This window comes from Protopterus annectens, chromosome 9.part0, assembly GCF_019279795.1.
Source record: "Protopterus annectens isolate FY-2018-M chromosome 9.part0, PAN1.0, whole genome shotgun sequence".
Taxonomy (NCBI): Eukaryota; Metazoa; Chordata; order Ceratodontiformes; family Protopteridae; genus Protopterus; species Protopterus annectens.
This window is the reverse complement of record NC_056743.1, coordinates 1,523,933,537-1,523,952,795: the sequence shown is the minus strand read 5'-3', so window position 1 is coordinate 1,523,952,795 and position 19,259 is coordinate 1,523,933,537. Positions and strand designations below refer to the sequence as shown.

The 19,259-nt window shown below is 35.2% G+C and overlaps 1 protein-coding gene across 4 annotated transcripts in view; it reads left to right on the top strand.

Moving 5' to 3' along the window:
* The window catches only part of LOC122812153 (E3 ubiquitin-protein ligase TRIM4-like), a 778,173-nt gene that overhangs the window by 57,410 nt on the left and 701,504 nt on the right, over nt 1-19,259 (top strand). The window contains exon 1 of one of the 4 annotated variants that reach the window (XM_044084466.1): nt 8,439-8,827. The exons of 1 other annotated variant lie outside the window; for it this stretch is intronic. In XM_044084466.1, coding sequence (XP_043940401.1) covers nt 8,603-8,827 — 225 coding nt within the window. In that variant the 5' untranslated portion in view covers nt 8,439-8,602. Of the gene's footprint in view, nt 1-8,438; nt 8,828-19,259 lie in introns of those variants that run through there. 2 more of the 4 variants (XM_044084465.1, XM_044084467.1) reach the window with 2 other exon arrangements.

Below are 19,259 nucleotides of genomic sequence, written 5' to 3'. Positions count from 1 at the left end.
ATTTTATGTACAACATATATTAGGGGCAATAGTTTTATATACATTTTAAATAATTTTAAAAGATTTTAAACATATATTTAACATAAAATTCAGTATTTGATTATTTATTCACTAGATAGTTATTTATTTATTTATAATAACAAATAAGAATTACATAAATTTTAATTAAATTATCAAATTAATTCATATTTAATTTAGGATGTACAAACTGTATATATTTAACCAAAATAAGAAAGTATTTATTTATTTATTTACTACTATAGAAACCATACTAGTTCAACAATAATATAATAGTACTATTCTAGTAACAATAAAATATAAAAAAACCTGAATACAAATCCATGAAATGCCAATGTTATAATAATTAATTCAAGAAAACCAGATTCTAAAAGGTGACCAATACTATCAATTTTTATAAGAAAGGATTTCTATTCAAATGAAGTATGCACAGTACTGTAAAGAAATTCGTCTTACTGAAAACACGCCCTTTTGAAAAAGTCCGTTTACACGGACAGCTCATTTCAAGAAGAAAAACAATATAACACTACCTATATCATTAAATTATTTAATTCAAATGGAAGAAATGCTATACAAAGAACTCAACATACAACAAATACTTCGAACACACAAAGTATCTTATAATAGGTGCTATGAGCATAGAAAAATAAAAACATCTTACAGATATTAGTTACGTGGAATTTTACGAAGAGAATATAGCTTTAAGCACAGAAACACTTTAAAAGGTTTTAATGAGACAATCATAGAATCAATCAATTAAATACTGTGTATATAAGCAAATTGTTTGCTTAATTAAAGTATCTTGATAAAGCCCGGGAGAGCCCGGGCGAAAGCGCTTGATCTACTTGTGTTACTCCTTCGTGATTTTATGACTTTGTGGATTACAAAAACTGTACTACTTGTTTTTTCTTGACTCTATGACAACAAAGCTGTGTTAATAGAAGACACGTTGGTTCCAGCCTGTTTTCCTGCTGTGGTTTTCGCTACTAACCAAGAGGTTGTCCTGCAGTTGTTTTTTGCTTACCAGTATGTTGTAAATATGCTGAAAGAAAAAGTTTGCTTGAATATATGTATAGAGTTTAAAATGTGCATTCATACTATATGTATAACAGACCGGCTTCTCTTCACAGCATCAAAATGAAAATGTCTAACAAAGCAATATTGCAAACAAGCATTACATAATTTTCTCATGTTTGCAGAACAAATGTCTATTAACAGACATCCTTTTTTGTAAATTCAGCAATACATGATGTTTTTTCTATAGGAACAGCTTGTACAGATGTTTCCTTTCAGAATGGCATCCTCATATCAGCAAAAGTGCTTAAATCACAAAAGGACAATAGAAATGTCTAAAAACAGACATTATGTGACTTCCCACAGAAGGCCAGAAAAACATACCAAGAGGAAATAACAATCTGTGTGCATGACTAGCTCTCTATATAGCAATTGTAGTAATTCAGTTATGTGAGAGAAGGACAGAGAGAGGTATTTTGTAGAAGTCATCATTCATATCTGTAATGAAGGAAAACTTTGTAAATATATACTACAAATCTGACAGACTACGTGTGGTTTGTTATAAAATAAGTTATCTGTAACTGTGCTTACAGCTGCAAAATATATTTCTTTATCAGTGTGCAATTTGAAAAGCTTGGTGCTCTAAACAGACTACAGATGGAGTCATGCAAAGCTCTGTGTCTCTGATTCAGCAGTAAAGGGCCAGCAAGACTGTGTGTCTTAAGAAGACTTCAAATCCATCACAGTAAGCAGCACCATATAAATTTTTCAATGGTGACCGTTTGACAACGTTCTTAGCTTGTATCCAAAAACAGGGGGAGTGAATGGGTAATACCTTGTATAAGGTCACTCCTGTAAAAGCACAGTAACTAACGTTTATGTGAAGTACTTCAGATTTCTACAGTTTTCTACAGTTTGTAGCAGTACAGTTTAATAGACGTCTAAATCCGGTGAGACTGCATTGCAGGAAGGTGGAGCAGTTCCATAAATTCTCCAGAAAAGGTACAAGACAAAGTTGTAAGACTGAAACTGCCAGTTTTGCTGTACCAACTTCATAAGTGACTACAGAAACTTTTCAACCATCTACAGTAAAGCAGCTTGGCCATCTGCCTCTCTGGTAAGAAAATTATTCTGGGTTACATACAGTATGAATGCAATAGATGTAATAATAACAGAATGAAATGTATATACTACATATTAGTAAATGTAAAACCTTATTAGGGCAAGTTAATAGTAAGGCATTATGCAAATGGATTGCAAGTTAATAGTAAGGCATTATGCAAATGGATTACAATATTTGACTGGTATCTAAAACAAAATCATGTGTGGTATAAAAAATGTTTATTGTATGTACAATGTCATAAAAATACAGTGCATGCCACTATTCAAATGTTAGACTGTACAGGCAAAACTTTTAATGGTAAAGAACCAAGAAAAGTTAATATTTTGACATTATATTCAGATGTTAGACAGTTATGTTCTGTCACCAGATGTAAAAGGTTTATTTCAGAGTTGCAGCAGCAGTCAAATCAGTAACTGATAAAACCTCTAGTACATTTTGTTACAAAAGAATGTAGTAAACTTCTAAAAGACAGACACAATGAGTTCAGGAAGCTTAGACAAGTTATATATACATTTTTTTTTCAAAAGTGCATAGGGGTTTCAAATTCAGCAGCACAGCTTACTAAAGAATGTCAGAAAGACCATGCAATATTACAGGAAACTATTCAACAGCAGTTGCAGGATAAAGGAAACAAATTAGCTGAACTGACAAAGACTGGGAACTTCCTGCATACACAGCTAATCTGTGCAAAAGAAAAATATGTTATAATATGTTTATGTTTTGAAAATGGTTAAAAATACATGGTAGGATGGTAGGGACAAATCATTCTCAAATGTTTTACTTTCATTCTGTTAAAGCAAGACATTTATCAGTAGTACAGTAAAATAGACCATATAACTGTTATTCTCATAGCATAGTCAAAAGGTACACAACAGTTTTAGTGTATAAAAATTACATAAAAATAGTTACATGAAACAGTTCTAGTGCATAAAATTAAATGAAAATAGTTAAGAGTAAAGATTTCAAGTCACAAGACTGACATGCTTGTATAAAGATATACAGATACAAGACAGACATGCATGTATGTTCTTTTCATCTAGAGTACATGTCTTTACAATGCACAAAAGCAAAAGGCAGACAACAGCAAATATAAGTAATGTAAATATAAACATGTGTTAGTTAAGCTAATATCTATTTTGTTTTTTACAGTTTTATATAATTGGATAGTAACACCAAACAGTTAAAGTTCTGAATTTTAAAAAGAAATAAAATCACAGATGGTATTAGTCAAGCAGTTTTTGTAAAATTAATGGCAGGACAGTTAAATAAATAAATAAATAAATACTGAAATCCATGTAAGCTAATTATAAAATAATGTCTATTTATGTAGTATAAATACATAGTTATGCAAATCTCAATCAAATTAAAGGAAAAATGCCAAAAGAATTAACTATGGTTTATAGAGTATAAAATGTGAGCTCAGACCTTCCTAGACCAGATGAATAGTTACAGGAAATGTTGGAAAGATAAGATAAACAAGACTGATTGCCAGACAAGTAGCTTGAGTTTTTCTAAAGCATCATTGTTATTAAAACACAATTGTTAAAATGTTTACATGCAACACTATTTGGTAATTGTAATAAAATGTCACAATTGTGCATAGATGTCACTTATAATCTGTTTGCAAATAAATGTTATCAAGTACAGCCAGCAAATGGGCTATAGTATACATACAGTTCAAATCAGTTGTGCAGGAGGGTGTAAACACCTACTAGTGGTAATAAACAGCAAAAGCTTTATAAAAATGATCAAATCAGACAAGGGTCTATAGTTTAATAACCTAATAAAATAAATGTATAACCAAAGTGTTGGGCTGACATACATTCTATTCTCACAGCATAAAGGAAATAAACAATACTGCAATGCTGCAGGGGGGGTACTTTCTCAGCTTTACACTGACTGTATAAGCAGTACTGCACAAGGGTTTGAAATAAAGCTACAGAAAAAATAAACAAGGGTCTAAAATAAAGCTACAGGAAGAAATATCTCATTCCTTCTTGACAACACTCTTTTAGGGAGAGGGAAAAACAGGTATTATTGTATTAGAAATACTGGTAAACTGGATTAAACCTGACAGGATAAGATATTTTACAAATTGTTAATAGCTATCATAATGGTTATTATTGTATTGTTTAGTATTAAATTGTATTTGCAACATGTTAAACTGAAAATCTATACACAAGATGATTTCAAACTGCTTTATTACAGCTATACAAGAGAAAGTAAACATATGTAAAAAAATGAACAAGATTGGTCACTATTTTAATATGTTTTTGGCAAAACAATGTTGGTATAAAAAAGCATGAATATTTTTAATTGTTGAGTATGTAGTTTAAAATAATAGGGCATATGCCTTTGGTGCCAGTTCCACCAGATATTTCTAAAGAGACATAAACATTTTCCAAGATTTTGCTTAATATTAATGTTATTAAATTTGTAAGATTAGACTAAATGTACTTTATAGTCTTTGTATGTACAAATGCAGAAGAATTCAGTACAAATGTTTGTCTTTGTATGTACATATGCAGAAGAATTCAGTACAAATAAAATTAATGTCTAGTAATGAATATGTGTAAAAAATGTTTAAAAAATGGGTCCAGGATACCTACTAAATTGAAATGCATGAATAGCAAACAGTCTGTGTAAATATGTACTGTACAGGAAGTTCATTATCACTGGTTTCAAGATCTGTACTAGTATTGGTTACCCCAGCTACAGAAAAAATTATATTAAAATAGTGTATTCATACAGCTAATGGACTAATATGTAAATAACATTCTTCAGTGTATACTTCACTGTCAACTAAAGTGTATGTGCAGTTTAGAAATTTTATGGTTAAAATGACATTGAAACTGTATATTTTCAGCAGTGTATAAATGCTTGCAGTAGCACATAGTTCTTGTCTCTTATAGATATTAATCTATCTCTAATATTTTTATATAAAATAATCAATAAAAGTAAAGAGTTAATTCAACAGGTGCAAAGAGTTAATAAAAGAGTTCTAAATCATAAATGAAATTCTGTGATTGCAAAAGAATAAATTAATCAAGTTAAAAAAATAAAACTAAAGCAGACACAGCTCATAACTGATAAAATATTTTCACAGAATGGTCTGCAAATGAAAAAGTTGTTAAATACATTCATTTTTGGTAGTAATACTTAATATCATTATATTAACTGTGTAAAATTGCATTTTGACTTGTATCAAATGAAGACTAAAGGTTTGTTTCTTGTTTTCTATATAATGTGATCAAAAATACATATCGGTATAAAATGTTTTGAGTATGTTTAAAAACAGAGTGAATTGTTAGATATGAATATTAGGCTGAAATTAATTCTGTTGTAAATATGCTGAAAGAAAAAGTTTGCTTGAATATATGTATAGAGTTTAAAATGTGCATTCATGCTATATGTATAACAGACAGGCTTCTGTTCACAGCATCAGAATTGGAAAACAAGCATTACATGATTTTCTCATGTTCGCAGAACAAATATCTATTAACAGACATCCTTTTTATAAATTCAGCAATATGTGATGTTTTTCCAGTAGGAACAGCTTATATAGATGTTTCCTTACAGAATGGCATCCTCACATCAGCAAAAGTGCTTAAATCACAAATGGACAATAATAATGTCTAAAAACAGACATTATGCGACTTCCCACAGAAGGCCAGAAAAATATACCAAGAAGAAATATGTGCGTGACTAGCTCTCTATATAGCTATTGTAGTAATTCAGTTATGTGAGAGAAGGACAGAGAGAGGTATTTTGTAGAAGTTATCATTCATATCTGTAATGAAGGAAAACTTTGTAAATATATGCTACAAATCTGACAGACTATGTGTGGTTTATTATAAAATAATTATCTGTAACTGTGCTTATAGCTGCAAAATATATTTCTTTATCAGTGTGCAATTTGAAAGGTGTGGTGCTTTAAACAGACTACAGATGGAGTCATGCAAAGCTCTGTGTCTCTGATTCAGCAGTAAATAGCCAGCAAGACTGTGTGTCTTAAAAAGACTTTGGATCCAGAACAGCATAGGAGCAGAGCACGTGAATTTAAAATAAAATTTTCACTTTCAACTCTTGCTGTTTTGTGTAGAGATAAGTTAAGCTCTTATGGTACATTTCATGTATTTGGTGATACTGTCCAAGCCACTCCAATAGTCTTGCTGCTCAATCACACTTACTATTTGGATAACAGCAACATTACACAGTGAAACTGGTCACCCTTTGGGAAAGGCCTTATTGTAGCTGATATTAGTGGTTGATGGCAGTCGGTACTACCTTATAGTCTGGGCAGAAAGGGGGCACAGCTGGAGAACCTGTGCCAGCCTTCCCCAGGAGTGTATGTGTGTTTGCATATAAATCATATCTTAAAGTGTGTGTGTTAGCTACTTGGGAAGGGACACGAAGCATTGGTTGGACAGAGAGGGCGCTGGATGATTTAGCTTGGCCACTAGGCTGAGATCTGAACCATATAGCTGTGCTAGTGGACAGTCTTATTGGGGATCTGAAGAGAAAGGGAGAAACAAGCCCCAGACTGACTGTGATCCCTGTGTGCTCTTAAGGGAAATTGTACTTTACTGTGTGTGTACTTGTTATCCTCCCAATGTGGATGCCCCTCACTGGTGCTAGTGGTGAGGATTGAGGTTCCTTGGTCACTGGGCCAGTGTGCAGGCATCACAACTGGTATGCAAAAATGAAATGTTGGAGTTCCCACATCTTCCCTTACTATGCCTTTAACCATCGACTTGCAGCTCTTTCTTTGAACATCTTTGCAGCTTTTTGAGGAAAAGCCAGACTGCATTTAATATAGGGTGTCAGGATGCCTGGTGTTACTCCCACAGATGTGAATCCATCTTATGGATCTTTTCTGTAAATATGTGCAGACCATACCTCTCAACTATACAGATTCTTGCAGAATGTCCAGATTTTTGCCTCATATTTTTGGTCTGTTTCTCATAAAATAATGGTTTTCTGGCAATTAATTGTAAAGCCATTGAGGGTTGAAGTCAGAAAATAATGACACACATGTAAATTTCAGACTTTATACCCTTCAGAAAATTCATGCTAATGCAAAATGTGTTATTCTATCAACTTTGTCTGTAAAAGCAATATTTAAAATGTGTTCCTATTTTTGGGGCTTTGTCCCCCCATTATTTATGGCTTTGTCTAGATTTCTTGCTCTAAGAGGTTGAGAGGTATGGTGCAGAATATTAGAACTTGAAGGGTGCATCGAACACTTTGTTTGGATATCCTGTACTAAGCCAAATAGCTGTTGTCATATCTTCCAAACATCAAAATAAACTGATGCAGCACTGCAGCAGAAGTCCTATAAATTAAAACACAAATGTATTATTGATTTGCACAAAACTGTACAGATCTTGCGTGCTGAAGTAGAATGTCATGTAAGCAGGAGTTACCGTTTCACAAACATGCTGAAACACACACACACACACACTTTCGTGGCATAAATTTCTGGGCATACTTTACAAGGGAATGCAGTAGTGAATTAGGATCATCCCTACTTGGTCCTGTCTCCAAACTAGGGTTACCACCTGTCCCACTTTGCGAGGGACAGTCCCTCTTTGGGCAGTCGTGTTCTGCAAAATATTGTGAGAAAATGGCAAATGTCTTGAGATTTTAGGACAAAATTATTTTCTATATTGTATGTAATAGTTGCATAAAACAGTTATTCTGTACCTGAAACACCTAAATGTTATACGAAACAGAATAAGGAACAAAAATGCTACAAGAATAAACTTTTATTCAGGCAAACAACTGAAGTTCTGTCCTTTGTACTGGCCGTGTGTATGTTTTGCCCTGCAAAATCTGATGTTTGTAGCACAAATGTCCCACTTTGGCCATTTGGAAAGGCAACCCTACTCCAAACAGCCTTCAGTGCGTTATACAAGTGCTATATTTTAGGGAAAACGTCGTGACAGATGACCTTACTTCTTGGTGACTTTTGATAGACGTGTTCTGAGTGACAGCAGTTACGCCTCATCGGAAGACGCTATTGTGTTTTACTGCCTTTTCTAATGATCCTATGTACTACATTACAGATATTTTCAAAAATGCACAGAGCACATTACATTATCTGAGTTTGTATTCAAGTTTTTACAAAGAAGTAAGTGAAGGTAGAAGAGAATTATGTAGCAAACGTAGAGGCACAACTAGTGTATAATTGATAGAACAGTCATGTGCTCCTGTCAGCTGCTTAAACAGCTCCCTATTTACGCCAGACATAATGCCGGAAGTACAACTTTTGCCAGTCGAAAGATGGCTGGGCATTCCACGTGCATCAGCAGGGGGCGTTACCATACTATTTGTTTATTTCCGACTAGTTCTGGGAATTGAGCAGAGACTGGGGAAAGGTAAAGGCGGTGTGTGTTCACTTTTTTTCACTCCGCTGGAGGTTGGCAGTGTTTGCAGAGCACTGTGATGGCGGACGATGATGGTTTCGGCAACGGAACTCGTGTGTTTGACTTTTATCGGGTTTCGGTTACTCCACCGGGAGTGGGCCCTGTACCTTTGCAGTTGACCCCTGTTGGGGGAGGAAGCAATTGGGTAGATGCAAAAGCCATATGGCGGGAGATCACTTTGTCCAGATTAGATCAGCTGGTTTCGGAGCCAGGGCCACTTGCAGGAGTGTATGAAAACCTAAAGGTATGGTTACTTTTCAGAAAGTGGAAGTAGCCTGTTTGGTTACATGACCATAAGTAAGTCTTGTCTAAAGTACTTCTGCCATAGTAGTCTGCAGTTAATACTGAGTGAACGATCTTTGCTGTTATGTAATTTTCTAGTAATTGATATGTACTTTTATGGTTGACAGGTCTGTCACAGTCAATTTCAATCGAAAGTTTTAAAGTAAGGGCTGTGCAAGTAGATACTTGTAGCTAAATTGGTTGCTTTGAAGACCAACTGTTCTGGTAGTCTACCTGATAATTTTGTATTGCTGAAGACGTCTTGATTTTTTGCTTTGCTTTGCTTGCCATCAGTGAAATGCCACTGTCATGTTCGGTTTGACAGTTGAAGTTCAGTTAGAAAGCTGTCAGGGGATATTTGTCGTCTCTGTGAAGTATATTTTCTTTACAGGCAGTTAACTGTTCCAGTTGTATTGTAACTTCATGGAATATGAAATCTCACTCCAACTTCTTGGCCTCTTCAGAGGTGGCTCTTTCGTGGTACTTGAGTTTCCAGCAGTGTAGGTGATCAAGTTTAGCTCCACCCTAGTGCCTCTTGTACTTCGCTTGTGATGTTTCCCTCGAACATTACCGAAGCACTGATTAATTTATACATTTCCCATTATAGGCTGCAGTGTATATGGTCAGCATTATACCATGTTTTATAGCAGTAATTGGCAATTATGAACAAGAGTAGATCTTAGTATCTACTTGTAAAAGTTTAAAATAGTCTTGATGATTGTCAGTATTACCAGATGTGATTGACACCAAGGATGAGCTGTATTGTCAGTTTCCATAATATTTCATATTACACAATACTGCAAAGTATAATATGTAGTTTAGCTTAGTGAAATAAAATGCAGGTCATTTGTCATTATAATTTCAAAATGATTGCAAATAATCCCTTTTTCACAGATCTCCTGTTCCATGCATGGGGGAGCTATTGACTGCCCTAACCCTGCAAGTCCGTAATGTGTACATCTTTACAGAACCTGGAGAGAATGAGAAGGGGTATGGTCTGGTAAAAGAACTGTGCATGGTCGGATAATTGCTTAAGGCGCAGTTTGCATATGAAGCAGGCTGCCATACCCTTAGCCCCCAGTCTGGAAAACAGAAAACTTACACATATTACGGTGGTGGTGGGTGCCCTACACATGCATAGAAAAGCAACAGATTTGTGCAGAAGATGATGCATACTTATGTTACTGCACCCAAGTAATGAAGACGACCACTGAACTAAGTAAGATATGGCTGCAAATATGTGTACTTTAGAAGACTTTAGACTGTTATTTTCAAGTGTTAATTGCTTTGAATTGTAATAGAGGGCTTTTTTATTTTATTTATACAGAGATCCAAATAGGCATTTGTTGTTTCATATTGTGCATCCAGACTTTTTTCAATGCATAGGTTTGTAGTTTGTTGTGGTGGGTGTGTTTAGTGCATGGGCTTGTTTAATGTTTTTTGATTTCAGTGCTGGGTGGGGGTTTCCTACTATGTATCATAGTGGTTACTGTTCTCCAAAACTGCACAGTAATCTTGTTTTACTGTATTTTGTGTCTTGTTAACCCTCCTGGGCAAAACTTGTTTTCTGGGAGAACCTGAGGTGCAAAGGCCCTCAAGAGTAAATGATGATAATATGACGTAAAGTCAGTCACAGCTAAGAGCAGAACAATCAATAGATTTTTAGTTAGATCATTTGATCACAGCTTAGTAGATAAACAGTGGTTCAGTAAATCTTTGAGCACAGCAGTAATGAGAAGGAATTTTTTCTGTTTTATTATTTAATTTATTTTGTTTATGGGTAAGTGTACTGGTTGGTTAAAAGTGGTTCTTTTCATTAATGACCAAGTCTTGTTAAGTAACTTACTCAGAGTTGTACAGTAGGCAAGTACAATTTGATGGAATGTATAATAGCAACTGATACCCATACTGTTTTATGCTAAGCTGTCGGGCATGTATAGTAAATGTGGGTCTTTAGTCAAAAATGGATAAAAGTTGATTTGAAGCTTGCCAGGTATCGGCTGTGAATTGTTAATAATGCAACCTAGGTGAATGAGCATGCCAGCAAGTGGAAAGAGTGGCAACTTCCAGTTCTGCAAATCACATACTATTTGGGAAGTACAATTGAAGCATAGGAGCTTGTAAATTAACCACTTTGGCTGGTTTAAGGTTACTTTGAAATTAGTTTAGCCAATTTCACTTGACAAAGGTCGAAGTGAGGGTGTGAAAAGAAAAACTGATGCCGTGTTTTTGGAGACCTTAAGGCAGTAGTACTTCACAGCACAGCTCTAAGTAAACACTGAAGGTGAAATGATGCAGACAGACATGTATTCTGGGAATGCACGGTGTGTTGCATGTTTAAAAGAATAATATACTGAGGAAGAAGCCATTCCCAGCACAGCTGTTCACATCTGGCCATTTTAGAGTATAATAAATTGTAAAATTAAACTGTGTACTACATGAACTACAAAATGAACTGGCACCTCACCTAAGTGTCATGTTTAATCATACCCTCACCTCAGGCTTCATGCCCACTGAGTGGCGCACAGCTGCAGTTATCCCACTCCACAAGGGGGGGATCCATCTTGAATCCCGGGAACTACCACCCCATCAGTCTGACGAGCCTAATCTGCAAGGCCATGGATCGTATTATCATGGAACTTATAAACAAAGACATTGGCAACCTTAAAATACTGGACCCCACCCAGTTTGGGTTCGTGAAGGGCCGATCTTGCCACCTGAACCTGCTTGATTTCTTCGAATCAGTCTCCAGTGCCGTGGACGAGGGTAAGACAGTTCACACCGCCTATCTGGACCTCACCAAGGCCTTTGATACCATATCCCACTCTGAAATCATAGATAAACTTACTAAGCTGAGCATTAATCCCTTTGTCATTCAATGGGTTGCCAACTGGCTTACTTACAGAAGCCACACTGTAAATGTAGCTGACTCCAAATCCAGCTCCAGACAAGTGGAGTACATCAGGGTTCAGTCCTGGGACCTCTCTTGTTTGGCATCTACTTTCAAGTACAGGCCAACACCTAAGGGACTCTGGCTAACAAAGTTCGCAGATGACTGCAAACTGGGAGCCATTATTGAATCCCCAAATGATGTGGATACTCTGCAAAAGGGCCTTACAGAAACTGATGCTTGGTGCCAGAGCCATGGGCTCAAGCTCAATGCCAAGAAATGTATAGTTATTCCCTTTGGGAAAAAACATGTACCCGTGAATTGCCACATAGGTGGCAGTACACTAAACACTGAAAGTGTGATGAGAGACTTAGGGACACAGGTGGACAGTGGTCTCACCTTCAATAACCACATCACCACAACAGTCAGGAAATCCTTCTATCTGCACACCTCATCACTAAGGGCTTTTCATCCAGAAAAAGGTCATAGTCCCACTGTACTCATCCCTCATTAGAACCATTATAGAATACAACGCCCCATTTGGTATGTACCTCTCAAGACATCTGCAACAACTGGAAAGGCCGAAGAACTACCTCACTAAAAGAATCACAGGCCTAAAGCAGATGCCCTATGCTGACCACCTTAAAAATCTCCAGCTATGCTCTGTCGCATATAGTCTACTCCGAGGCGATCTCTGCTTAACATACAAGGCCATGTCAAGCCCAGAGCTGTTGGAGATGCTACACTTAAAGAAATCCCAATCCCTCAGAGCCACACGCTCCAGGGATCTAAACCTTGTCATCACAATAAACAAAACATGCTGGAAGGATAAGCTCCTGACCAGAGACTCCCCAGACTCTGGAATAGACTGCCCATACATGTCAAGCAGAGCGCCTCATTGGCCCTCTTTAAAAAGGAACCTTGATGATTGGATGGGAGAAAGGAAATTTACCCCGGGGATCACGTCAGTCACCCTGCTAGACAGGGGTCCAGGGAAGTAAATATTGTGGGGAAAAAAAACTTGATGCTTGGTTCTTTTTGGACTGAAGAGTCTGCTTGACACTATTTATCATTTTATATCAACGCTTGTGGGACTGCCTTAATTGGGCTCTGTACAACGGGGAATACAGTGTTTTTACTAGTTTGGTTTTTTTCTCCGTTTTCCATTGTGTGTTTTTTACTTGTGACGTTTTTCGATGGCTGTACAGGACACCCGAGGAGCCTCACAGCAGAGGAATGAGCAAACTTTGATCGGTGAACTCACTAGGCTCTTGCAAGCCTTCACGCAACCGGAAGCCAGTACTCCGTGTACGGAGGACTCTATTCCGTGCGCACAACCGGCACGAGGTCAACACGCTAATACTAGCATTCAAAATCAGAAAAATGGGGGAGCCACAGGGGTTTTAAGTTCACCGAACGCTGAATGGAGGGTTGGTGAACAAAACAGGATGGGATATAACACCAATGATTTTTTATTTGACAAATACGCAAACATTAACATATCGGACTGGTTAAATAAGAGTTTTGGGTCTGTGGAGCAGCGTAATGAGGGACAGAAACAGCAACCACAGGATACTTCGTATTCAGACAAATGTAAGCTGCTGAAAAAACTTATGTTAAAATGTAAAACTTAGACAACTGTTTTTTAACTGAGTGTGTAAAGAGAAAACATGTCCCTAAGGGACTTAGATTAAACAAATTTCCAAATGGTACTGTTTTGGGTTCTGCATTTTATAAAGAAGTTGTGGTCATTTTAAATAATTGTGGTTTAGCATTGATTAAGGCTATGATAAATAACAATAATGCACAGATTGATGAACTAATGAGTAAGACTGATAGTCTTAACAAAGAAATTAGTGATGATTTGTTATTTACTGTGAGGGAACATAAACAAAACTATTTTAGAGTACTGAATGATGTTGACAATGCTATGGCAAAGAATTATAAAAGAAAAATGGGCAAATTGGAAAGGGACAACTGGGCCTATGAACACCAGCAGGCCCTACCCAATAGGTAATAACACCAATAGTAATTATAAGGGATTTTCATATGGACATGCTAGGGGAAGGCCTCAACATGTTCATCAACATCAAAATAAACATAACAATAGATATCACCAGTTGGAACAGTGGGATAGTGATTTTAGGGTTAGTGGTGATACTAGTATAGTCACCGACAACTGTCACAGGGGGAACACAGACAATGAGACTGATGTCCCTTTAGAATTAGAGGGACCGAGAAGGTCCAAAAGATTACGGAAATTACATCCACATCCGACATATGCACAGGTCACCAACCAATATGCTCTGAGACAATAGGGGAATGCGCTGATACTAGTATAGTCACCGACAACTGTCACAGGGGGAACACAGACAATGAGACTGATGTCCCTTTAGAATTAGAGGGACCGAGAAGGTCCAAAAGATTGCGGAAATTACATCCACATCCGACATATGCACAGGTCACCAACCAATATGCTCTGAGACAATAGGGGAATGCGCTATTACCAATAACAACATTATTATTAACAGTGATGTTACCCTTGACATTATTAACAACGATGAGTTGGTTCTTATTAATCAAAACAGTTTGGTTAATGAACATCATGTGGACCAAGACGATAGGGAATTTAACAACGTACTTAACACTTGTACCCAAATATGTTCAACGATTTTAGACACTTCGTTTAATTCAAACGATGATAATGAGGAATTCAGTAACGTGATTTATACTACAAAAACTCGCAGAAATAACATTATGGTTAGACAGCCTGATAGTGAATTTTTTATTTACAACTACACTGATATGAACGTTGAAGATAGGCACTTTTCTTTATTCAAAAAGGGATTTACTTTTGTGCCTAACAGGAAGATAGATATGGCAGAATTAATTTTGGATATAAAATTATTTACTAGAAAATTAAATTTAGAATTTTTGGCCAGTTTGAACAGTGTTTCTGATGGTGACTATGGGAACACTACTAATAGACATACAGATGTTCTATCAAGGAGAAGTATATACAAACCCCCCTACAGAGTGACATTAATAATTTTGAAAATGTGGTAATTAATGAGGTGAAAACTTTGATTCACAACAGATATACATTTGTTAAATCAAACCTTATCACAGAAGAAAAACTAGTTTTGGATGAAATTAAACACAAATATCTGGATATCAGGATTATGAAACCTGATAAAGGGGTGGGGTTGTATTAATGAACAACTGGTTATATACAACAAAAATGATGGAAATTTTGAACGGGCATGGTAGATACACCATCATTTCCAAGAATGAACTTAACATTGCTTATCATAAAATTGATATGATTATAGAAGACAACTTTATGCAGGGTTTAATTGATGAAAAACTTTACAGATTCTTTAAAGTAGATAAACTATTTATATCGACTATGTTTTGTATTCCCAAGATTCATAAAAGTATAGACGATCCCCCATTGAGACCTATAGTGACCTCTGAGGGTTCTAAAACACAACCTTTAGCTATCTATATAGATACAAAACTAAAACCTTTTTATAAACTCTATACACATATTTTAATTGATTCTTGAGATTTATTAAAGAAACTAAACCAATTGTCTTTTCAATCTTATTATTTGTTCATGACTATTGATGTGAAAGATCTTTTTTCTGTAATTCCGCATAGTATTGGACTGGAATGGTTCGAATACATGCTAATTGAATTCAAATTTTTGACCAACAATGAGTTTAGATTGATACTGGAAAATGTAGAACTGGTTTTGAAAAACAACTTTATTTACTTCCAAGATGATATTTACCAACAGTTAGACGGTGTGGCAATGGGGGCAGCTTGCGCCCCCATTTTTGCCAACATTGTCATGTTATTTTGGGAACAACACTTTGTTTTTAATTCTACTTTTGGGGCCAACATAGTTAAATGCTACCGTTGTTTGGACGACATATTGATAGTGTGGGAAGGTACACACGATGAGGCTCTAAAAGCCTTAGATTATTTCAATGGTTCTACTTCCTTTTTGCAATTTACACACATATTCAACTTGGACGAAATACACTTCTTGGATCTAACCATCAAGAAGGATTATATAAATAAACCATTTGTATCAATTATATATAGAAAAGCATGTTTTTCGAACTCTTACCTTTATTATTCTAGCATCCATCCCCCATTACAGAAGAAGAACATAGTTAAGGGACAGATGGTCAGGGTGGGCCGGATGACAACTAAATATAGTGATTTGATTAATGAATTAGATTACATACACAAATTATTTTTGCAGAGGGGCTATCCTGATTCCATTATACTTCCCTTTAAACAAGAGGTTGCCATGGCTTGGGGAACCAAGTATATTCCCTTACTCAATACTGAAATGAGGAATGACAATACTGTAGACGAACATCAAAATTTTAACAATGACATTGTTCCCAATATGGCTTTAGATACACCATTTCTTATTATGACATATAATTCTAATACTAAACTAATAAGAAAAGCTATTAATAAAACATGGGACATTTTTGAAAGTATGCCAATACCTTGAACATATTTGATAGACATCTATGTTACAGTTTTAGAAGGGGACCAAATCTTAAAACCATCTTTGAGAGAAACAAGCAGGAGATGGATACTAGGAAAAAAGGTACTTTTCGATGTGGAAGATGCCCGCAATGTACATTTATAGCCAACATAGAAGAATTAACACTACCCACCATTCCAACTACAATAAAAGGGAAACATTATTATACTTGTTACACTAGTGGAGTAGTTTACTTGGCTTACTGTATTTCATGTTGGTGTTACTACGTGGGCAAGACAGAAAGACACTTGCGCCAAAGAATTTATGAACACATGTATGATGTCAACAGGAAAAAAGGAAACCAATGCCCTTTTTTGCCATACACAAACTTGTAAGGAGGCAAATTTTAAGTTTTGGATTTTGGAAAAGTTAGCTAGAAACAACAGAGGGGGAGACTGGGAAAACCAGTTTAGTTATAGAGAACTTATTTGGCAACTAAGGCTGGATTCCAATATACCCCCTGGTTTGAATGACCATATATCACTTCTACCAGCTTTAAAATTAAAAGCAAATAAAACCAAAAGAAAAACATATAACCACAAGAGATGAGTTTATCAATAGTTTATCAATTTTTTATTTATTTATTTATTTTTTTTTCATTATGATTTTTATGAAATTATAAATAATGTGTTACGACATTATTATATACTATTATATTGTCACATGACTTCAATTTCATTACTGCAGTGAAATTCAATAGTAAACTAACCTTAATTTTATTTTTATATTTAACATTAAATATCAATATTATTATTTATATTTATGTACACATGTTTTCAAGTTCTATTTGTCTAGTGATATAAACATTTTATTATTAGCAATTTGATTCTGCTAGATTTTTTATGAACAAATTCTTGTGGGTACTTAGTGGACTTCAGGGATTTTTACCTCAATACACATACATTTTACATAACTTCTTTATACATTAGGTACATGTGTTGAATGTATTTATTAACTTTTTTGATATACAAAAGATTCCTTTTACATGGTTTTTATGTTTTGGTATTTTATATCATTAAAACACAGATACAATTTATTACATGTGGATAAACTGAATGATACAACAATTATAGTTTTTTATTATGTACCTTTAAATCTATGTACTCTGTTCCAATGATGTAATTGAATTAATTAATTAACCAACTAATTTGTTATATACATGTGGGCTGTTTTTAATGGCAGTGTTATTCTGATGAAGTTTCTGTGTTTTGGAAATGAAAGCGCTTAATGGAATTACTGCTTTTTGTTAATAAACTTGATGCTTGGTTCTTTTTGGACTGAAGAGTCTGCTTGACACTTTATCATTTTACATCAACGCTTGTGGGACTGCCTTAATTGGGCTCTGTACAACGGGGAATACAGTGTTTTTACTAGTTTGTTTTTTTTCTCCGTTTTCCATTGTGTGTTTTGTACTTGTGGGGAAAAAGTAGCCAGTGAATTGTTATGGCTAGGTTTGTATAGGCCCTAGGGCCGATAGCCTAATACCAATCTATGAACTACCTAAGGGGTTGTATACAAATTATGCTGTTTGATTTACTTAATAGGTTTATTGTTACTGGGTTTTCCTGATGAGCTAAGGCCATTTTATCCAGGAAGCTTGGAGTGAAAAGTTCCAGTGATGTAAACCACATATTACGTAGTCATATGGGAAATCATTGGTATCTCAAAGCTGTTGCTTAGACAGGAGGTATGCAGGAATCTCTGTGTGTGTGTATGGTATTTATTTATTTTTAATTTTGTTTGTGTATGTATGTGGTATTTATTTATTTTTAATTTGATGGTTACTGGATCAATCTCTACCTGCTTACCAAACAAGCAGTGCTTAAGAAATACTGGGAAGTTTTGGCCACTGGTGAGACTAACATGCAAAGTTTTTTTTGTGCATGTGGGCAATTGTTAGAAATGGGCATGTTTGCAGTTACGGAAGTTAGAACCATGGTGTTTATAATTATGATGTGAAGTTCAGAGTGATAAAGCTGAAGGTGCAGTGCGGATAGTGCCAAAACCAGGAAGCTGAACAATTGAAGCTCAGTGAGATAGTTAAGTTTGGTAATGCTATACAAACTGTTGTCCTCAACCAGAGTGTTATTTATGTATATTTGTTAATTGATACATAATGTCTTTTCTGTTTACAACATACACGACTGGCTGTAGCAAATAACTCTCTTCAAGATCACCTGCCCCTATTACCTGCATACCTGTTTGGCTTAGATGGAATCTATGCTGCTAGTCTTTAGTAATTTTATCTCTTAATTTTTTTTTCCTGCCTGCTACCTGTTATTGTAGCCCCCTCCCTAGATGCTGTACACTTATTGCTAGCCATTTTTTGCTGACTTTTGGAAATTTAATAAAAACATTTTGGAAAAAAAAAAAAGAAAAATGTATATAAATTTTTATACTATTGAAATATATGCATACAATGTATACAGGTTAACAACAAGTAAAAACATCAAACACAAATAATAACAAAACAAACTATGTACAGGGGTGTCCAGAATAAGTGTATGATCATTATTGATATGCCTGTAATTTACATAATTTGTTATAGTCATTACTCTTCAATATTTCAGTTACTTTTTGCCATGCATTGTATACTGATGTAATTCTTTCAGTTCTTCTTGTAGCGCTCATTTTCAGCTGCGATACTTTCAACACAATATTTCTGTATTCTTTAAATGCTGGAGAGGGCTCGCACTTCCAATTCATTGTTATATCCTTGCAATAGCTAAAGGAGTCCATAGAATTGTATATTTTGCTTTTGGGATACAGTTGGGTATAGGTGCATTTAATAGGATCAAATATTTGGACAGCTGGAATTTATCATTAAAAAGTACTTGTAAAAACAATTTTTTTCCCAATAAGATTTGAGCAATTGACATTCATAAAACATATGCTTCCTGTCTCCTTTTATTTTATTTTTTTATTTTATAT